Consider the following 21,507-nt stretch of genomic DNA (forward strand, 5'->3'; position numbering starts at 1 on the left):
ATAATGTATATAGAAGTTAAAGTGATACTCAATGTATTAGGTAGTACTATAGCATTCCTAATGTTTAGGGAAACAATAAGAAAGTTGCTGCAAGTGACTAAAAAACCATCAACCCAACCATACTAATCGGGAACGAAAGCTCGACCTTACCTTACCATTAAACGGATTGAAATCCTTTATAGTTAGGATTACCAAGTTTCATTGCAATTCGGGCCAAAAAGGGAGTTGCAAGACCCACATATTCAACCATATTGATCGAGGAGCAAAAGCTAATCAATCCACACCGACCACATCTCGCCATTAAACAGATCGGGATTTTCAACAATTTGGGTGTTCGAATTTCAGTGCAATTCAGGTAGCTTATTGAGAGGGAGAGCTATAGAGCCCATCTGGCTAGTAGTCCTCTCTCAATGGCCTACCTGTATTGTATTGTAGTTTGGACACCTAAATTATAAGACATCTTAATTCCCATTAAACACCATGGATAGAAATTTCCTACAAACTAATTTATAAAACATTTTCATAAGAAATTTATATCCATACACCATAATGCCACCAATTGGTGATGGCATAATCCATCTCTCATATGTCTGGGGTCAAAACGTAAAAATTTTCCCTTTTGGTCGTTAGGAAAGATTGAAGTACCAAGCCTCGATCAATTCGGAAAGCATGCAAGAAATAGAAGGGAAAGATTTAAAACCGATTCATTTCTTTCAATTACTTTGAACATCTTAAAATAATTTCCCCATTCTTTCTTCCAAAAACTCAATGGAGCTTTGAATAATCCAACCAGAGTAACGCTATAAGGAGGATCAGAGTCTTTTTTGTGTCCTCTCAAATATCGTGTATTTTTTAAAATCACTATATTTGATCAAAATCTAATAACAATAACCTCAAATTCAATAACAATTTTAAAAGACACGTGACATTTGGAACAATACAAAAATGATTCTAGTCGTCCTTATAACATTACTCAATTCAACAAATGCGAAGACCAATTATCTACAAAAAGACACCTTAACATTGCCACTTAGTTTGGAAGGACAGTTTGTTAGCCTATAGCCATAATGTCAACATATATATAGACAGCAAAAGCCAATTCCCAACTGTGTACGGATCATCAGATTACCAATTTCAAACAACATTCACAATAGTCTCAGCAAATTTACTAATCAAAATAGCTATGAAAAAAAAACTACATTTCTTTATTTCAAATATCTACTTTTTTGAAAAATAATATTATTTTTCAAAAATTTCTTTGTTCTTTCTTCAACAACCATATTTTTTTTTTGAAAACAATCAAGAGCACAAACATAAAATCCAAAGCTACAAACAGTGTATCATATAAAACTACATTAATATGCTTTTCAATAAAAGAAATCCAAAGCCCAAACGTGCACAAATGGAGCAAACCCGGAACAGATAGAACTCTTAATTGGGTCTCTCCAAATCCAAAAAGGTGAATATATGAATTCACAGGTAAAAAGAAATTCAACCCATTCAGCTACTATATTTCCCTAAACCCAAAAAATATTATAAAAAAAAAATTAAAAATCAAAGGCCGATGAACACTGCTATGTTAGCCTAATGAAATAGGGATAAGCTGAAGTTGTAGCATGTAATATTTTCCTCCTATTTTTTTTTAAAAAAAAATTTAAATTTAAATTTTCCGCTAACAAAAAAAGTTCTTAACAAGAATGATTACTTTGCTATTTTTAGCCCAAACGTGATAGCTTCAACAAATAGCAAAACAACGATTTGCAGTTTGGAGAAATGATGATGCAGCTTCTCTCCTCTTGTTGTTCTGTTTTGTACTACGACCAATTGTCGATGTCCCCATCCTTCGAGGCTTGCTGCCGCTCTCGCAGTGACGGAGCATGTTAAGGCTAATATAGGCTGTGGTCCTAATTGATTTAAAAAAAATTATTTTATAAAAAAATTTGTTAAGTAAAAATTTAATAGTGAATATGAAACTTTTTGTATGGAGAGGTGTAGGGATGTATGTAGTGGTGGAGCTACGTTAAGGCCAACAGATGTGTCGTTAACAATTGGTTTAAAAAAAATTATTTTATAAAAAAATTTGTTAAGCAATTTATCCACGCCCCCATACGCGTTTTTTTATTGAATTTTTTTATTATCCGCATATAGTAGGCATGTAGACTTGTAGTATCTAGAATAAATTGTATAGTAGGTTATAATAAATTACAAAGTGGAAGAAAAAAAAAATCCAAATTAAAAAGTATGAACCTTTTTTAAATTACATTCTTATTTATTTGTTTTCTATTATAATTTTCTCTCATGGAATTTTTATTTTTTTATTTATTTTTTATTTTTTTCATGTAGACTTCTCTTTTTGACTAAAGCAATCTTCTTTTATTAATTATCTTTAGGGGTGGGCATGGGGCGAGGCGGTTTTTCACCCTTTTGGCTCCGCCCCACACCCTTGCGGGTTGGACAAATTAGACCCGTGAACCGCATGTTATAAGAGGAATCCGTGTTATGTGAGTATGGGCGGGGCGGAGACGTGCGGGGCAAGGGGGTGCAGGTGCCAACCACTGCCACGTCCCTACCGGAGTCCAAAGTTGACAACGAAAATTTTATTGGCACGTGACTCGGATTCGAAATGTACCGGCTTAAGAAGTTCCGGAACAAAGGGTAATCGTCGTCAATGTTGAAGAAAGAAGATCGAGAGGTGAAGTTTAAGCGTCAGCGCAGTGTGAAGAGAGGAGAAAAAGGGAAGCTGTGGCAAGCCGGCGCTGTGCGCCATAGAAGAAAAGAAGAAGATGAAGAAAAAAAGGAAGGGTTTTTGACTTTTTTTGGGGGTGTTGCATTTTTGCCACTTGCTAGCCTTTAATGATTACCCACATGGCTTATATTCTCTGGTTGCAGCCTTTACTTATTTTTCCCCTTTAAATTTTAATGATTTATGATTTATCAAAGGAACATTTTATTTTCAAATGGTTAAACGCACCGTTTGGAGTGGGTCAGTTGTTAACAGCAGTAATCTGCTGTCAAACACTTTGAAAAATAATCCATTTCCATCTGCCAACCGGCTTCTACTTCTAGTCTTCTAGATTATTCTAGCCCATTCCATTTACTATTTTACCCTTCAAAATCAAATCTCAGCCTTTAGATTACCCACGTGGCTTCTTCGTCTCTTTCTTTTCCTTTCAAAGTTTCAGCCTTTAGGTTTCAATGTGTTTCACCATTTCAAACTTTCAAGTTTCGTCTCTTCTTTTCCTTTCATCTTCTTTTGATCTTTTTACAAATCTCAGCCGCTGTCCAGGCCCGTCCTCCTCCAGTCCTAAGAGCCAAAGAATCCAAAACTAGTATTACTAATGAAGATGAAAAAATGGTGATTCGTGAGAGACAACCAGAGTCTCCACCTCTCCGAACAAGGGCGTTAGGATTTTTTTATTTTTAGGTGTTTTAGGTTTATAAGCTGAGGTGCGGAGCAGGGCGGGGATCCAGTGATGAAAAAATCCAAAACCCGTGCCCCGCCCCGCCTCACACGGTTTGTCAAAAATCCAAACCGTGCCCGCAAATATCAACCTAAAAACTGTTAGGGGTGGGGGTGGGGGTGGGGCAGTGCAGTTCATGCAGGTCGGTGTGATTTTGCACGGTTTTGCCCACCCCTAATTATCCTTGTCTACTTTACTTTTGGTTATATTTTGCGGCCCGTAGAGTTTCTACAAAATAGTTCACCAAATTTTTCAAAATTTGTGAATTCTCCCGTCACACCTTGGTTAGAGGTATTGGAACTAATATTCTTTCGGCACCACATTTTTGATTGGTCGGGCAATAATAGTTTCACTTTGAATGTACGAAAATAACAAGAATAAAATTCAGAATTGCTACAAGGTTACAGCAATTAAAAATGAATCGTTTTCCTGCTTTTCCAGTATAGCTTACTCTACACAAACTTATAAAGCAGTCAAGCCAAATTTTTTGCAACACTGAGCAACTTGTTCATTGAACTTTCTTTAATTCGGTTTCTATTTTGATTCAATAAGCATTCCAATTCCCTTTTCCAATCGGTCGATTCAAGTCTATGATTGTATGTAATGTACAGATTCCCAGCTTTCTGCAGTTTAATTTGACAAAATCCCTGGATGAAGCAGTTTTAAGTGGAGGCAAGGTTTTAGCATCAATAACAAAGTTTGTATTAGAAACTCCTTCAACAACATCCATTAATTAAGCTCTATGGACAAGCTTGCCAAAAGGCTTTTTGCATGAAGAACCATTACAATAGGCCATACCAGCAAATTAAACAAAGCTTCTAAAAGAAAATGGGTAATGGAAACCCATAACTAATAACATAAGTATATTGATAATATTAACTCCTTTCGGAAAGGAGAGACCACGATAGTTCTTTTCGGGTCGGAGAGATCACAAGTAGGGCCGGAGTCGGTTTAAAAATTATTTGATAATCCGTTGTTACATTGGTCCCTTATTTATTCTACTACTTATTACCTACTAAAGCAATTCTTCTACTTCAGCATCTTGGCTTCCCATATTTAAATAAATTATTACAATTGCAAAATAAGTTAGCCTTGGTGACGTGCCGCACAAACCAATAACATCAATTGAACCTTTTTAAAGGTTAATCTGGCTTCTGCTATTTCCCCCTACTATTAATTTTCTAGCCAGTAAAAATTAACTAAAGATATAAATTGGCAAGGCAATTCTATTAAACTGAAACGATCGAGGAAAAGTATTAATTCTTGGACAACTTGGATTGAGCATTGAGGTTTCATATTTTTTGCTGAACAACAATGAAGCAATGACATGTAACTTCATGGTGCACATGAATTTTAACTTACATTTAGTTCACAGCTTAGTCAACCACGTGAAATATTGAGACGTTAAGCACAAAAGGCTTCCTCTGGATCAGCTCAAAGACACACACATCTCCTTCTTCTAAATTATTGTCCCTTTTAAACTTAGTCCATCCCTTCCCTATATTCTTTCCTGAGCTTGAAGGACCATGGTCATAGCACCGGGCGTGCCATTGTTTCCCAGCAGAGGTCTGAAGTTTGACATACTGATCACGCTCGGTAAGATACTTAATAGCAAATCTAGCAGGCACATACTGCACAAGAAAGAAAGAAAGATTGCAATAAGTATATATTCAAAGAGATATTTGAAAAACAGGATCATATCATGTAGAAAGGCTCACCAAAAAAGGTTTTTGTATCTTATGATGCGGCAAGATGGTCATGAATGATGGGTTTTTAGGCTTGAACATTATTGCTGCTTGGATTGCTCTCTCTCTTCTCCTAATCTTCATGAGTCTTCCTTCTGAACACGTGCCAGAAGATTCACTGACATCCGTTCCTCTATCTACTTCATGGTCTGCGGACAGCTTTTCTGAGTTAAGTATTTTATTTTCGCTCAACATGTCATTCCTTGACTTTTTTGTATCATCTAATTCCACTATGTCCACCTCATCTTCCAATTTACAACTCTTGCTCAGTGGATACTCAATCTCAGTTGCAGTATTATCAAATACAAGAACATGGAATTTTGAATTTCCTTCGAATCTGAAGACTACAAAGTACCCATAATGAATAGAATGGTATTCCATAAAATCCTGCCAACCATCATGGAACCAAATCTTCTTGTCGGCTTTTTCCAATCCCACTTGCCAAAAATGACCATTTGGAGCAGTAAGCGTAGCAAGAGCAGACAATTCATCCCCAAATTCCCTTACAAACTTTTCCGGGATCATCTGCAGCCACCAAAATAAGTTATAGTCTTCATTACAATGTGAATTAAAATCGAGGAAATATGTGATGCAGATTAATATATGGCCACTAATCATTCTCATCGTTAAGTTCAATAACTTCAATTCAACTTTTTAAAGGTTAATCTAGCTTCTGGCTTTCCCCCTATAATGAGTTTTTTAGCCAAGTAAAAATTAGCTAAACATATACTGGCAAGACAATTCTCTTAAAATGAAACGAGGAAAAGCATTCTTGGACAACTTGGATTGAGCATTGAGGTTTCATATTTTTTGCTGAATAACAATGAAGCAATAGCATGTAACTTTGTGTTGTACAGAAATTTAACGGCTTAGGACTGCTCACATTCCTCAAAATATCAAAATCAAACCATGATGCAGCACACTCTTGATGACAGGAACAAGCGAAAAATAAACATTAGGAAGAAGAGAGTATCACCCTCCTTCACCAAGGGGAAGTTATGGAGTCTCACAACAACCTGGATAGAGGAGTCACACCTCACAAGGAAACTGAGTTGAAGATATTCCGATTCTAAAAAGTGATCCATGAACGTGAGTTTACAACCCATATAGCCAACACAGGTTTATTCAATAACCAATAAAAGACTCCTAAAATAACAAACTAAAAGACTCCTAAAATAACAGACACAAACAATCGTGCCTTATTCAATAACAATAACAATAAACTGCGCTAACAATAAACAGAAAGACAGACTTGGCACGTGCAATCTTAGATGCTTCTCAATCAACATCATTTCCTCTCTCCCCAAAAGAACTCGACTCCAAGAGTTTTGGGCAATGCATGTCATGTATTTGCTATTTCCTTGAAATATGAATTGGGTTGTAATTGAATTTATGGTAGATGATGATTGAAGATGGTGAATTGAAATGTATTGAAAGATGCAATAGGCTATTCAAGGTGTCTGGGCCTCCAAAGTAGTGAATACAACACAAGTCTTTTCTGGTACACCTAACACTCATGAACTGGACCTTTTGTAACAGCCCATTAAGTTACTACAGCTCATCTAACTAAACAACTAAAAGAGAAATCCAACTACACTCAGCCCATTACAAAACAAATCTTACACAATGTGAAACGCAGTCCTATAAATTGCATCTTGTTTAACATTAAACACCGACTCCTTGTATTCTCCGCCTAAGAGTTAAATTGGACTCCAGTTAGTTTGCACTACTTCCCAAAGTCGTGCCACACCATGCCAAGCCTGCCTCGGCAGATGCATCCGTCAAAGAGCCCTTGAGATCTTCCCCTCATCAGACATGTTGACTCACCAAGCCTCATGTTCTGACTTTCACACTTTCCCATATTTCCTCTTCTTCAGATACTTCTCACTGAAACATCTTCCTTTTTTATCTTCCTTCTGAAAACCCTACACAGATCTTTATACACAGTGCCTCCTTTACCCACTCCAGACATAGCCCGACCGTTACGTCTGAGATACATAACAATTTACCGTTCGTAAAGGTCCAGATTGTAGTTCTTCAGTTTTGACCCACGTACTTTGAGACATTGGGCGGCCTTTCTATTTAACCAAGAACTTCTGATAGTCTCCATGACGAGTAGACATTATCTGATTATCAAGAATAGCCTCAATCTCCTGTTTGGGTCAAATATTTGTTGGCAGTTTAATAGGTGGTGCGGTGTGAACCTCTTCAGAAATGTGGCCATCGTAGACAGTCTGACAATCAATATTGAAAACTGGCTGAGTACGTAAATCAGTAGGCAAGTCGACCAAATAAGCATTAAACCCAAGCTTCTTCAATATCTTGGAAGGACCCACATTACAAGCATGCAATTTCTGATAACTTCCCCATTGAAATCATTCAGGCTTCAGTCAGTACCATAACAAAATCTACCTCCTGAAATTCAGCTAGCCGTCGGCGTGTATTGGCATTCTGTTGATAGATGTCATTACTAGTAGCAATTTGTCAACACACCTCACTGAATATTCTGCATATGTTGCACAAAGTCCTCAGCAAGGTCACTACTACAAGAAACAATAGGAGGCGGAACTAAATCAATGGTTGGCAAGGCTGGAGGCCAGTAACCAATTCAAATGGCGAATGTCCAGTAGTGTGTGAAAGAACTAAGGATCGAGTTCTTACCCCAACAATAATAACAATATAAATTATTGAACCAATAAACACATATATATCACAACCATAAAATCAACACAAAAATTTTGGTTACGAAGATGAAACTTTTTGAGCACCTCAAAGATAAAACCACTCTGGGACAGCCAACCCAGACGATCACTATAGTAAAGAAGACCAAAGTAAACTTACAACCATGTAAAATACTTAGAACTGTATGACAACAAGCTCCCTGCTTGCCTCTGCTACAACTCCCCGCTAGCCAATCTTCTTCAAGAGCCTCTCCTTACCGATCCTCCAATAGACTACTTGGTGGTGAAAATGTTGTATATGATGTGGTTTGAATGAAACAAGTTCCAAGTGAGAGAAAGCTCAAAGTTTTTAGGAATCCTAACTTGGGTCAACAATGGGGAAAGAATTGAAACCTCTAGAGTGGTTCTAGGCTTACCAACATCAATATCTTCCTTGGAGAGCAAAATGGACGTTCATGCCTCTTTATAGGCTTAGGGAAAAAAATCAGCTTGAAGCACAAAAAGTTTGAATTTTTAGTGCAGGAAATCTCGTAGCGTCATGACGACAACTAGGGTTTTATCACTAACTTTCTGACATTTGGCAGGTGATGTCATGACTTCTATCTGCCAGCTATTTGACGTTGCCAAATAGGTGCTCTTGGATCTACCAACGTCATGACTTGTTTCTAACATTGTCAAACAATAGCTCTCGGATCTAACAATGTCATGACTTCTTTCTGAGGTCTATCTAACGTTGTCAAATAGGTGCTCTCAGGTCTACCAACGTCATGACTTGATTGTGACATTTAAGCATTGGGAGACTTTTAAATGCTTCAAGCATAGGACGTTAGAACATCCTTCTAATGTCTATCTAACGTCAAGCCCAAAAACCTTTAAAACCCATCTTTTTCACACCAAGACACTTAGGTGATGAAATAAATTTACAAGCAAAGTTTTGAACACAAAATGAGACCAATTTTCAAAGACCTAACAGTGTGATTAATGAAACTATTTGTTGGGTTTTAGTGTTGGCTTATTCAGTGATCAAGATAAGTGTTGTAAGTCATTTAAAACTTTGGTGTTTAAGGGTTCTCATTTGGAACTATGTACGTGAAGCTTCACACTAGCGTCAGCAAATCCGTCTTGACGTGAGTGGTCTAGAGGAGCCCACTAAGAGCACCATCAACAAGGGCATCAGCAACATGTCTTGACGCTGCTCGAGTAGAAAACTTACAACTGTGTCGTCAACAAAGACATCCTGAAGTGATGGGTTACATAAGACCAATTGAGAGGTCCGTCAGCAAAACATCCTCATGCCTTTGGTATTTGAATGCTAAGACACATGAAACCCTAAAGGCATTCTAACGAGACCACTTACACGTCCTGACACCGCTCGATGACCTGCAGTATCAACGTGCAGTGTTTAGGGTTTTTCATCCTTGTACTTTATAAGGATGTTTAAGCACGATTGTTTGTTAAGCTTAAGCCATTAGAGCAGTACTATACTGAGTGCTTAGCTTCATTTTTTTGTTGTGAGCCAAGAGAAACTTTGCTAGTAATCAAGAATAATCAAGAGAAACTTTGTTTGTTCTTAAGCTTTTGGGATAAAGTGATATCTAACTACCGAAATAATCAAGGTATGAAAAAACAGACAAACAAACAAGCAAGCAAGCAAGGTAGGGGGAACGATTACCAATTTGGGGGACAAGTGGTGATTTAACTACCAGAATAATCAAGAAAAGAAAAACAAACAAGCAAGGTAGGGAGAACGATTACCAATTTCTTGTCGTCAATGGTAGAGGGGAGTATGATCTTGAAGAAGTGCGAGGGTCCCATAGAACTTGACAACTGGTGATCATAGCTCCTGGGCACCACTCGAGTCCGGCGAGTCCTTGATATATCCCCTGCCATACACGACGGTTGATCCCACGGTGGAAATGCCTCGAATTTGCTCTGCTCCCCTCAGGATGAGCTTCGATTTTCAGTTGAGGGTGCCCGTTCAAGACCTCGAAGTGGCTGATTTAAGTGGTGGTACCTTTCACATCCACGATCCATGCTTGTGGCTACGGATAAAGACTTTACCTTTGTTAGATTCTTTCAAAGTACATATAAATGAGATATGATATGTTTAAAAATTAAAAGTTCATTTCTTGTATCTGTTTTTTTTATATATATATATATATATATATAAGTTCTATATATTTAATAATTGATTTAAAAAATAAAAAATAAAAAATTATTAAAGTTGTACAAAAATTGTACAAATATTACAAACGTATTATATCTCATATATAAATATAAATAATTTATCCATAAAAGACAATAGGAAGCGTCTCCGTCAGTAGTGACGATTGTAGCTCCTCAAAATACAAATTTTTATATATATATTTTACTCTTTATTTTTCAAAAATATATATATATTTTTTTATTTTTTTTCCCCTCCTCACACTCTTCCGATCACCAAGAAGAGGGAGAGAGAGAGAATAATAATAAAAAAATGTAGTGTAAAGCCTATTTACTATTCATACTATAAGAAAAAATATTAAAGCAGCTACCTTGATGATCACAAAAAGTAGTTGGAGTTTGGAGATGCTCAGAATTTGATTAAATAATAATTTGAGAAAACTCTACTTACACTCTCTGATCTTTCATCACTTTTGTAATTATATCCTCAAATTTTAAAAAGTGTCAATTTAATATGTTCAATTTTGCCCATATTCTATGCATATGATGCAACATAAAAATTAAAATTAAAAAAATTAAAAAAAAAAAAAAAAAAAAAAAAAACACCATACATGCATTACTTAGATTTTTCACCATCCTTCCTTTCCAAAATTTCAAAAAAAAAAAGGCGCCGTTGAGATCTTTGACATCCTTACTCAACTTCTGTCAGGAGTAGTGGTAAGATGGCGTCTTCTTTTACTTTTGAGTTTTTTTTTATTTCTTCATTTACTTATACGAAGAGTGATAAATTGACGTCTTATGTCTTTTGCACAATCTTGTCATAAATAATAGAAGCCATACAAAATGGAATGCTGTAAATGCTTCAATTCTGTCAGTTTTTTCTAGCAAGAATTAAGATTTGAAATTCCCTGCAAATCCTTACACTCACAATATATATATATATATACTCATATATCTCCTATATATGGCATGACTTAAAAGCTACCAACAGATCAAATGTGTAGTGTTTTACAGTGGTGCTCGAGAGTGACTCCCATGGTGTGTCGACAAAGCAACATTCAAAGATCCATTCCCCTTTATGCAAAAATTAAGAAACCATCTTAACATAGCAAAGTAATTTGAAACTAGAAACTAACAGCATTGTCAACCAAAAATTTAGTAGCAATATCAACCAAAAAAAAAACCAAAGTGGAAGAAGACGCCATCTTACCACTTTTAGTATAACCTAATAAAGTTTTGGATGTTTCTAAATGTAAAAAGAAATAGATGTGAGTCTCAAGGGAAGGGCAAAGAAAGAGATGTGAAGATCTAAGAGATTCAACGACTCACCTGGCCTCCCATGGCGGCCATATCAAAACTCTAAGTAAAAGGGAGAAAATTTTGGTGTAAGGTTCAGTGAGGCGGACTGTGTGTCGTTTATGGCGAACCGATTTGGATCCGTGGATTTTGTTTTTCGTGGTGAGTTTTTATTGGGATAAATATAAAATCAGTATTTACGGTTAACTTAAATTATAAATTATTTGTTTTAATATAAAAAATAATTTACAAGTTCTTGGGCTAGGTCAAATAACAATTTAATTTCTACAATTAAGACGCTTTTTTTTATTAAATTAAAATACAGTTTTTTCTCAAAACTTTTAATAATGATTTTTTTTTATTATTATTAACATGTCATATCTTTAATATGTAGCATTTTTCACATTATTTCTATGTAAAAAACGGTTTGATTTCAAAAAAATTTGAGATTAATTTGATAATTACAGGGGATCCTGATCTTTTATCCAATCAGATGGATCTCATAAATAATTTCTCATAATTACGTGTCTGAATTTTTTCAAATTTTGATAAATAACTGCAGAAGATGTGAACTCTAAAAAGTTAAATGCCATTAAAGAGTGTGATAGTTTCTGATACAACTAACGGTCAAAATCATACTCATTAATAGTTTGGAAGGATGAATTATAGGGTGTTAGTTTAAGGTACAAAATTTACCTAAAAATAAATGAGGAATGGTAGAGCATCTCCTTATGTTTTTCTGGTGTTATGCATAGATATAATTTTTTTAATTAAAAAATTACATTTATGTCATCTTTTTAATTACATCTATGTTATTGTAGGAAAACACTATGAGAACATCAGGATATGTCCGGCCCACAAAATGACAAAACTAAGAGTATCATATATAATAATAATATCTACACGTGTTGGTTTGGGCCGTTTGGCCTTTCGAGTCATTCGAAGGGCGTAGAGAAGCCGAAGAAATGAGAGGTCAGATTCCGCTTCTTCTCCTTCCTCTGCTAATACAGCTTCAAAATCTCTACAGCCCGAAAAAACAAAACAAAAGAAAAAAAAAAATAATAATTTATTTCGTTGGTTAAATTTGTTGAGTCTTTGTGGGTTCAGGAGCAAGGATGAGGCGTTACGTACCCAAACTTATTGATTGGCGTATGGGCTTCAGAAAATTCAATTTCTTCATGGTACGTCCTCTCTGTTTTTTCTTTTGGGGAGGTGGGGGGGATATGTGTTTGACAAAATTTTAGTTCTACTAAGTTTTTGGTTATTGTTTCTTTCTTTCTTTCTGTAAAAGATCAAAATTTTCGTGATATTCGCTTTTTTTTCTATATGGGATTATTGAGGTTTAGCTGAATCAACTCTGTTCTTTCTTAATTCATATTTTATTTGAACTCTCTGATGCTACTGTTCCATTGCACATTGAAGAAACCAAAAAGTAATCTTGAAACTCGCAATAGATAGAGCCCATGTTGATTTTACTGTGTTTGTGACTATTTTTAATTCCTACATCGATGGCCAGGCATGGCATATTAGTAAACACTGTTTGATGAATAGAGACATGAGGGTTTCGTGATGTCCATGTCTTTACCAAGTTTGATTATATTGCATTTGTAACAAGTTCAAAAATTTCGAACATTTTAGTTATACCCAAGTGCTCAAACAATGATTTTTTTTGCCTCCACGACTCTATCTGAGGCTTGGTTTTCTTACCAAACATTGGCTTTGAATTTTTTGTTAACGGCTTCTGCTAACTTTTGTCACTTAATTGTTTTTTGAGCATGGGGTTGAGCACTTGAGTGCTGCTAATGGCTGACAATGTGTTGCCACTTTATAATCAGGTCAATTGTGAGATTGGATCATATTCTGTATCCAGGGATAGTATTGGTCAAGGTTTAGTCGGTGGTTATCTGAATGGATCCTTGCAGAAGATGTATGCCACTTCTTGTGCTAAGCTATCAGATGATACCTTGAAAGATAATCCTGTTTCAGATATGGTAGTTGATTCATTTGGGAGGCTGCACACTTACCTGAGGATCTCCTTGACGGAACGTTGCAATCTTCGATGTCAGTACTGCATGCCGGCGGAGGGTGTGGAGCTCAGTCCTAGCCCTAAACTTCTCTCACAGAGTGAGATTATTCGACTGGCAAATCTATTTGTGAGCTCTGGAGTGGAGAAAATTCGTTTGACTGGAGGGGAGCCAACCATTAGGAAGGATATTGAAGAAATATGTCTACATTTGTCTAGCTTGAAGGGGCTAAAAACGCTGGCCATGACTACCAATGGAATTACTCTCTCAAAAAAACTTCCGAAACTGAAGGAATGTGGGCTTACTTCTGTGAATATCAGTTTAGACACGTTGGTCCCAGCAAAGTTTGAATTCATGTCCCGACGCAAAGGGCATGAAAGGGTTATGGAATCAATTAATACTGCTATAGACCTTGGATACAATCCTGTGAAGGTATGTTTCATCCTCTAAACCTGTGTTTATATTTTTTTACTTCTGAAATCCTTTCTTTTGGACATTCATTCTTTTACTGTGTTTTTTGTGTTCTTAAATTGTTTCACGCTTGGCTGACTAGGCCAAATGTGAATTTTATTGTGTACCAGATCATCCAAAAATGATTAGTGTCAGCATCTTCCATCTTGTAATGTGATGTCGCAGTGCCAAAAGACTAAAATGACTCATTTGAGAACAGCATAGTGGCGAATTTGACACAATATTTTATAGGGATGAAATTAAAACTTTTGAGGACCAAACTTATGCTTTAGCCTTTTGCTTATTGCTCTTAGTTCTTGTTCAAGGCTTCTTACAATAAAGGGTTGTTTTTCAGGTGAACTGCGTTGTAATGCGTGGCTTCAATGATGATGAGATTTGTGATTTCATAAAGTTAACACGTGAAAAGCCACTTAATATTAGATTCATCGAGTTCATGCCTTTTGATGGGAATGTCTGGAATGTCAAGAAACTTGTACCGTACTATGAAATGTTGGATAGAGTGGTAAGGTAGAACTCTGCCAGGTGACCCACTTAAAAAATTCTGAATATTTATTGATACATGCCCTAAGCCCTCATTATTAACTGAATAGGTAAAACAGTTTCCATCCCTGAAGAGACTTCAGGATCACCCAGCAGACACGGCCAAGAATTTCAGGATAGACGGGCATTGTGGTACTGTTTCTTTTATAACATCAATGACTGAGCATTTTTGTGCTGGATGCAGTAGGTTACGACTTTTAGCTGATGGAAACTTCAAAGTTTGCTTGTTTGGCCCTTCAGAGGTGAATTTTCTTCAGCATTGTTACTTTCAATATATACTGGCATGTGACGTGGATTTAATTTTAGTGATATCATTTCTAAATTGGTTAATTGCTGTTGCCAATGCCCTTTGGACCAAATGGCATCTTGTCTCCCCTATTTTGTGAAGTCTTAAATTATCATTTTAGCGGGAAGTTAAAGACTTACACCTCTTAACCACAAGGAATGTTTCGTTCCTTATGAGTGATATTTTGAATCATCTTTCTGTGGAAAGTGATAAAAGTTGCTATCTGATCAACCATTCTAACCATGATTGAACTCTTGTTGATTATTTATATGTTTGTGTGATTATAAATGAAAGTAGGAGAATTTGTAGTGCTCTAACTTCCGATTAAGGTAAGAGCTGAGTTTAAGGTTGTTTTTTGTCCTCTTAAAATGTACAGGATTCCTTCTTCCTATCTGCACCAACTTGAAGTAATAAGATGATTGAAGCTAAATGTTTTATTGAGCTACTAGGTCCCAGCATGGAATAATTAAGCGATTTTTTTTTCCCCATAATGGAAGTTTAGTTGAATTCTTTTGCATTTTCTTTGCAATACAAATTTGGAAATTCTTGTTATTCTTATTACAGTATATTAATTGCAGGTTAGTTTAAGAGATCCCCTTCGCGATGGTGCTGACGATGATAAGCTTAAGGAAATAATTGGGGCAGCGGTATGCATTTTACAGTATTCTCATGATCCTGAACTTCCGACACAACCATTAAATGTTAAATCCACAAATGCTTCATGTTCTCAGTGATAGTAGATGTATGACTATAACTTGTTGATTTAATTATTGGGAGACGTTTTGTTGATTTTGATTAAATGGGTACATGGCTATGACTTGTATTAGTGCTACTTGAAAACTATGGACACTTGAGGAAACAGCCATGTATGTACTCATTTGGAGATTTTTTTCGAAACAATTAATTTTCATTTCCCCAAAAAAGTATGTAAAGTTATGTTTACTATTTATGGTTCTTTACTATGCAGAATGATACTCAAATACATATGTTAAGTATGAGGAAGTTAACAATGATGCACATACATAGCTGCGTGCCTGTCCCTAGAGCATGGCAGCCCTCTTGTTGTCTACAATAATTCCAAGAGTAATGTTACACTTCACACTCGCTTCACACCGGCTGGTGTGTTTTAAGTGGTTTTCCTTTTTTTTTTTTTTTTTTTTTTTAAGTGATTTGACATGAAAAGTCACTTAAAACACGCCACATCAGCCGATATGAAATGAGTGTGAAGAGTAGCATTACTCTAATTGGCTTTGGTTATCAATCAAGCTTTTCTTACGCGATCTTTGTCCAATACACTTCTAAACTATTCCTCTTTTGCTTCAGGTGAAGAGGAAGAAAGCTTCACATGCTGGGATGTTTGACATTGCAAGGACAGCAAATAGGCCTATGATCCATATTGGTGGCTAAATTTTTGGTATTCCCCTTTTCAGAAATGTCTTTAGTTTGCTTATTTTGCACTTCTGATGGTACAAAGTTTCCATTCCATAGACTTTCTAATGAGTGTTTCCTTTCAGGTTTTAGAGGGTTTAACTTGCTTGCATAGCAAACTGGATATTCTTTTATTTGGTCGATCTCTGCACAGAGAGCCCGAAAAACATTTCGGCACATGGTTGTTACCACCCCAAGTACTGTGTATCCAAGCAAGGCAAGATCACAACTCAAGTCATTCATTTACTAATGAAGAATTGTGACTTTTCTTCTGTTACTTTCAAAGTTCTGGTTTATTTCTAAGCATTTACAGTCAAGAATATCCCAAGTTCTCTCCTTTTGTAACTTATCTTTATGTAGCATCTTTTTTTTTGAATGTTTTTGTTTTTGCTTTTGTTGTAACAAGGAAATTGAGACACACACTTTGTCCTTATATTGTATATGAAGTTATCTATGCAAGATATGTTATTATCGTGTTCATGTTGGCCTGGATATGGATCGGCTGTAATTCAAACAGAATTTGGCCAATTCGGGCAGCCGGAGCGCAAGGACGGGTTCAGGGGGTTCTCCAATCAGTGAATTGCAGTCGTTCTCGATCCTGTTGGCCTTTGTATAAAGTACTCAGTTTCAACTTTGGTATCTTGGAGTAGACTCCCCATTTGTAAATGGTAGTGTGAACCTTTGTCAAGTTAAAGAGTAGAACGAATTAACCTGAAACTTTAACTGACCTCTAGGTAATATATCCAATACCTGTAAACCAAGATAAGTTCAGTAGTTTACAAGGCACTAGATTGAAAGGAAGAAATAACACCAAAACTATAGATAACTCTGTGGGGCAAATTGAACGGGGTATATATGTTAGACAATTTTGAAGCAAAGTCGTTCTAGTCACGGATTTATAATCACTTCCTTTTCGGGGAGAGTTAACGTTTATTGGGTGTTTTGGTTTGACATTGCTTCACACCCAAAAAGAAGCGAATCTTTACTTCATAAGACTAAAAACAGAACTTCTTGTGTTTTTGATCATCAAGGGTCAGAACATCTTCAAATATTGAAAGGGTCCATGCAGAATGTAGTGGGTTTTAATCCTTTCCATTGATATTCAATAGAAGGAGATGTTCTGTTAGTCAAGCCTAACTCTAAGTTTACAGATGTATGGACCATTGCTCTTGTTATTACTTAGTTATTACTTTTAACTTTTTTTAAAACCAAAAAAAAAAAAAAAAAAAAAAAAAAAAAAAAAAAAGAAGAAGAAGAAAGAAAAGAAACTCAAGTTTAATGGGCGATAATTTCTTTCACGTTGTTAACTGTTAACATTATCAATGGCTAGAAGCTGTAAGCGCCTACTCTTAACTCTTAATTTGATGATATTTGGTCATTCTTTTCTTCGTGCATTTAACTTCTAACAGTCAAACTGTACATTGTTTTTGGAGTAATGTTACTTTTATACAACTGGGTAATACGATAGACACATAAATCATTGGATCTACTTTTATTAAAGAAGAAACAAAATAATAAGGGTTGATGCCCATCAACTCAATTGTATGGGAGTAGAATAAGAGATGAGTATTTATAATTTCTCTTATTTTTAGACAATATTTGTAATCATATTGTAAATTTGTGTACCCAAAGGGTGATGGGCCCAAGTTTCAAGGTTAACCCAGTGAGGCCCACCCCCAATAAATGCTACAAGCATGCTGAACTTGCCCAAAGAGATGAGTGTGCCAATCTTAGGAAGACAGCATCCATAGAGCATCCCAACCATGTCACACGCAATCCTCACACCCAAATATTTTTGGTGACAAAGGAATACTCGCTCAATAGAATAGGGCCTATGGAATCAATTCGGTTACTCTCTAGACTCTCTCTAACTAATCAAGCGCGAAAATAATACCCTATAAGAGAATGACTCAATCGAAAGATACGCATCATTCTTACCCAAACACTCTCGATGAATTTCCTAATTCATTCCCTTCTAACCTAATACTAACGTCGAAATTAGGGTACGTGCCTCCTCACTAGCACACCCGGCAAGGTTACCCGTGCAAGGTTCATCGGCCGGAAGTATGGTGTCTGACCAACTTATTCTCTTCTTGAAATCAACTTAGGTTTGGATTTTCAATCATGCTTTAATTACAAGCATAGTCGTTTACACGTTTGGAGTGTGAACTTCATGGCTTTCGTTTTGGGAAATGATGGCACAAAGAACTGACAAATTAACAGCGGAACCAAATGTTTGAATTAAATTTATTAACAATACAAAGAAAATGAGTACTAATTAAATAAGAAATCATGTGGGAGTGGGATGCAGGGAATTTGATGAGGGGAAGTTTACGGTACACTTTATATCTTTCTATGATCATTAAAAAAAAAAAAAAAGGAAAATATTTTGAATCTCGTTTGCTTTCTTGGATTTTACATTAATGTAGATCCAATTTTTAATTTGGTTAATTTAATACTCAAGTTTACGAAAAGATTTTAAATTTAAGACTTCTAATCATTTTTTCCTTCAAATAAATACTAAAAATAATATGAAATATTGTTATACCCTTTTCTATTAAAAAAAAAAAAGAAGAAAGAAAGAAAGAAGAAGGAGTGGCCATCCCAACCTTGTAAAAAAAAAATAATAATAATGAGAAGGACTTAATAGTATTTTTCATATCATTTTAAATGGCTAGAATTTTAAATTTGAAATATTCATAAATTGGGCATTAAATTGATCAAATTAACACAAAGGGATTCTGGAATATTTTTCCTTCAAAAAAAAAAACCGTCTATTCTTTCCTTAATCAACCATGCATACAATGGAACGAAGAAAGAGAAAAATAAAAGAATCAGTAACATTCCTAATTTCCTACACAATTATATATGTTAATGCATTCGTCATAAATAGTACTTATCTTGGTCAGTTGGTTGTGATAGTATATAAGAGAAAGAACCATGTCGAAATTAACAAAAGCAATAGTAAATCAAAATACAGAAAGATGGAGGAATGAGTAAATTAATTAAGTTTCATGATAAATCAGCAAAGTTTAGAATCAAATTAATAGCGACTCGATCCGCTGAACATAAGAAGAAACAAATGTACAGTATGATCAGGAACACGTACACTTTACTATGTTTTACAGGAAGGAGAACAAAAGTCGTCAAATTAATGGAACTAAATTAACAAATAAACAAACAAAAAAAGGTTTGCTGTAATCCTTTCGATCTGGAGACAATGCATTAATATATATATATATGTGTGTGCAGTCTCCTTCCAAAACATAAAAATGTGACAAGATCTCAATGAACAGGCAACTCACTTAACTCTTCAATGAAACCATCCAAGTCCGAGAATCCATCAAAGAAGCCACTCAAGTTGTCATTTCCCCATACTTCTTCGTCTTCCTCCTTTATTGATCTCACCCCATTTTGAAAACCGGCAAACTCACAATGCGTTTCCATGTCGAAACTCATTATATTTTTGCTTGATGGAGCCGTCGTTACGTTCCTATTACCCAATAAAAAATTCTGGTTTCGTTCCTGATTACCTTTTATCTCTGCAGGTTTTCCGGTGAGTCTTTGAACAAGCTCTCGAAAATTTCCGGCGTCCGTCTTTATGATTTCTGGTGCATATATGTGAACTATGCGAATCTTTGGCTTGAGTTTTGGTATTGCTTGCGAACCTTTGTGCATGGAAAGCTCAGAAGAAGCTGAACTTGATTTACATGAATGTGGCTTCACCATGTCTCTCATGGCATGCAACTTAGGGGGGTGTTTGAATGATCACTAATGGATAGAGGCGAATATATATACATTGGAGAATGTTATGAGTAATTTTTAATTTGTAATTTTTTTTAACGGTATAGATTTAGTTTCATTTTTTTTATTTTTTTTTTTATGAGAACGTTTAAAAAAAACTACACATAATCTCCTGTAATCGATCTCTTTTTCTTTTTTTTTTTAATAGCACCTAATTAAACAAAATCTATTTTAAAAATAGAAGTGCGAATTGAAGGCAATATTAAGCTGTCTTTTGGAAGCCAGGATTGGATATATTCTACCATCTCAAGCCGTCTCAAGAGTCAACGAAGTAAGTGGGCCCTAGCTTGTAGTCCAGATTCATTTGACTTTACTGTGCTACAGTAACTAATTGGGTAATGTACCGCCACATGTCAATTAAAATTGTTAAATTATTAATTAAATGTTTTATTTTTTTTTTTTCTAAGTTTTTGGGATAATTAGTAATTTAGAGTAATGCTATGGACTATATTTTTATTCTCTCAAAGTTGATTTGGTTTTTTTTAATCTAATAGTGATCATTCTCAAATCTAATAATAATTTTAAAAGTTACATCAATTTGGGAGGATAAAAAGATGGTCCCTAACATTATTTGATGATTTAACATGATACTAGAGCAAAGGTTTTGAATTTAAACCGTGACTCTAGTATGAAGAGCAAAATATTACTCTGACTTAAATGATTAAATTCATTGAGTAAATTTACCATTTTCTATCTACCCACTTTTCTTGAAATAAGATTTGTTAAAGTATTTGATTAAATTATTTAATTTATCTCTTATCATGAGCTTAAACTATTTGGATAAATGATGATTTAATAAAATTGAACAAAAATTAATCTTGGCTTATCAAATTAAAAAATGTTTGATTAGAATTAGAAAACGAGTTTTGTGAAATTTTTGGTGATAAATGACGCAGGGTCTTCATGACCAAGAATCATGTAACACATAATCACATATACCACACGAGTAATGCTAGAAGTCTCTCTTGTGTCACTTCAAAAATAATGTAACCTTTAAAATTATCACTGAGCTTTAGATTGATCTTTATTGAATTTTGATCAAATTGTAATTTTAAAAGCTACATCATTTTTGAAAGAACACGTGATGGTAACTTGTAGAATTACTCATATCATACCATGTGGCATCCTTTTATATGCACTCTTTAATTGTTAAAATTTAGAAAAGTTTAATAATACTTTTTTCTTCTCCCTTTTATTTTCTCTTTGTGAAAATAAAAATATTAACAAATATTCCAAAATACAACACTCACAAAACCCTTAACACTACTTTCATTTTTATATCACATAAAACAATTTTTTTATTACAAAAAAAAAAAAAAAAAAAAACCCTCTAAAAACATTGACGGAGGTGTGTCAAAGCCTGCATCAATTGACACGCGTCTTATCTCTCACAGTTATGTTTGGGGCATTAAAGAGGGGGATGTCGCTTGCTTACCTAAAAACCTTAGTTCTAACCTTTTCTTTTTCTTTTTTAACACGAAAGGTTAATTGATTTACATTTTTACTGTTGTAGATGGGTTACGTTATTACAGGTAGGTGGATGAAAAGTTAGAATTAACCACATGGAGCCTCGAGGTTCATTTGAGTTTTGATGAATCCTATATGCAT

The 21,507-nt window shown here is 35.2% G+C and overlaps 3 protein-coding genes across 4 annotated transcripts; 1 reads left to right on the forward strand and 2 right to left on the reverse strand.

Moving 5' to 3' along the window:
- Positions 1-4,710: 4,710 nt before the first annotated feature.
- On the reverse strand, positions 4,711-9,948 carry LOC133879929 (B3 domain-containing protein At3g18960-like). Its single transcript, XM_062318749.1, has 3 exons — positions 9,643-9,948; positions 5,180-5,731; positions 4,711-5,092 (listed from the first exon to the last, which is right to left on the reverse strand). Exons 1-3 carry the CDS (start codon positions 9,775-9,777, stop codon positions 4,838-4,840), a joined length of 942 nt encoding a protein of 313 aa, XP_062174733.1. The 5' UTR covers positions 9,778-9,948; the 3' UTR covers positions 4,711-4,837.
- A 2,325-nt stretch (positions 9,949-12,273) lies between these two features.
- Positions 12,274-16,573, forward strand: LOC133880154 (GTP 3',8-cyclase, mitochondrial). Of its 2 annotated transcripts, none has more exons than XR_009902199.1 (8): positions 12,274-12,318; positions 12,454-12,527; positions 13,182-13,802; positions 14,176-14,343; positions 14,432-14,623; positions 15,246-15,409; positions 15,991-16,081; positions 16,182-16,573. XR_009902199.1 is itself a non-coding variant. In XM_062319045.1 (8 exons), exons 1-7 carry the CDS (start codon positions 12,312-12,314, stop codon positions 16,072-16,074), a joined length of 1,215 nt encoding a protein of 404 aa, XP_062175029.1. In that variant the 5' UTR covers positions 12,274-12,311; the 3' UTR covers positions 16,075-16,081; positions 16,182-16,573. The 2 variants fall into 2 exon arrangements, 1 of the variants encoding a protein (XP_062175029.1); XM_062319045.1 differs by having other exon boundaries at positions 15,246-15,314.
- Positions 16,574-19,158: 2,585 nt separating this feature from the next.
- Positions 19,159-19,855, reverse strand: LOC133880662 (VQ motif-containing protein 25-like). The gene has a single exon (XM_062319643.1). The coding sequence runs from the start codon at positions 19,831-19,833 to the stop codon at positions 19,381-19,383; it is 453 nt and encodes a 150-aa protein (XP_062175627.1). The 5' UTR covers positions 19,834-19,855; the 3' UTR covers positions 19,159-19,380.
- Positions 19,856-21,507: the final 1,652 nt, after the last annotated feature.

This window comes from Alnus glutinosa, chromosome 10 (assembly GCF_958979055.1).
Source record: "Alnus glutinosa chromosome 10, dhAlnGlut1.1, whole genome shotgun sequence".
Lineage (NCBI taxonomy): Eukaryota > Viridiplantae > Streptophyta > Magnoliopsida > Fagales > Betulaceae > Alnus > Alnus glutinosa.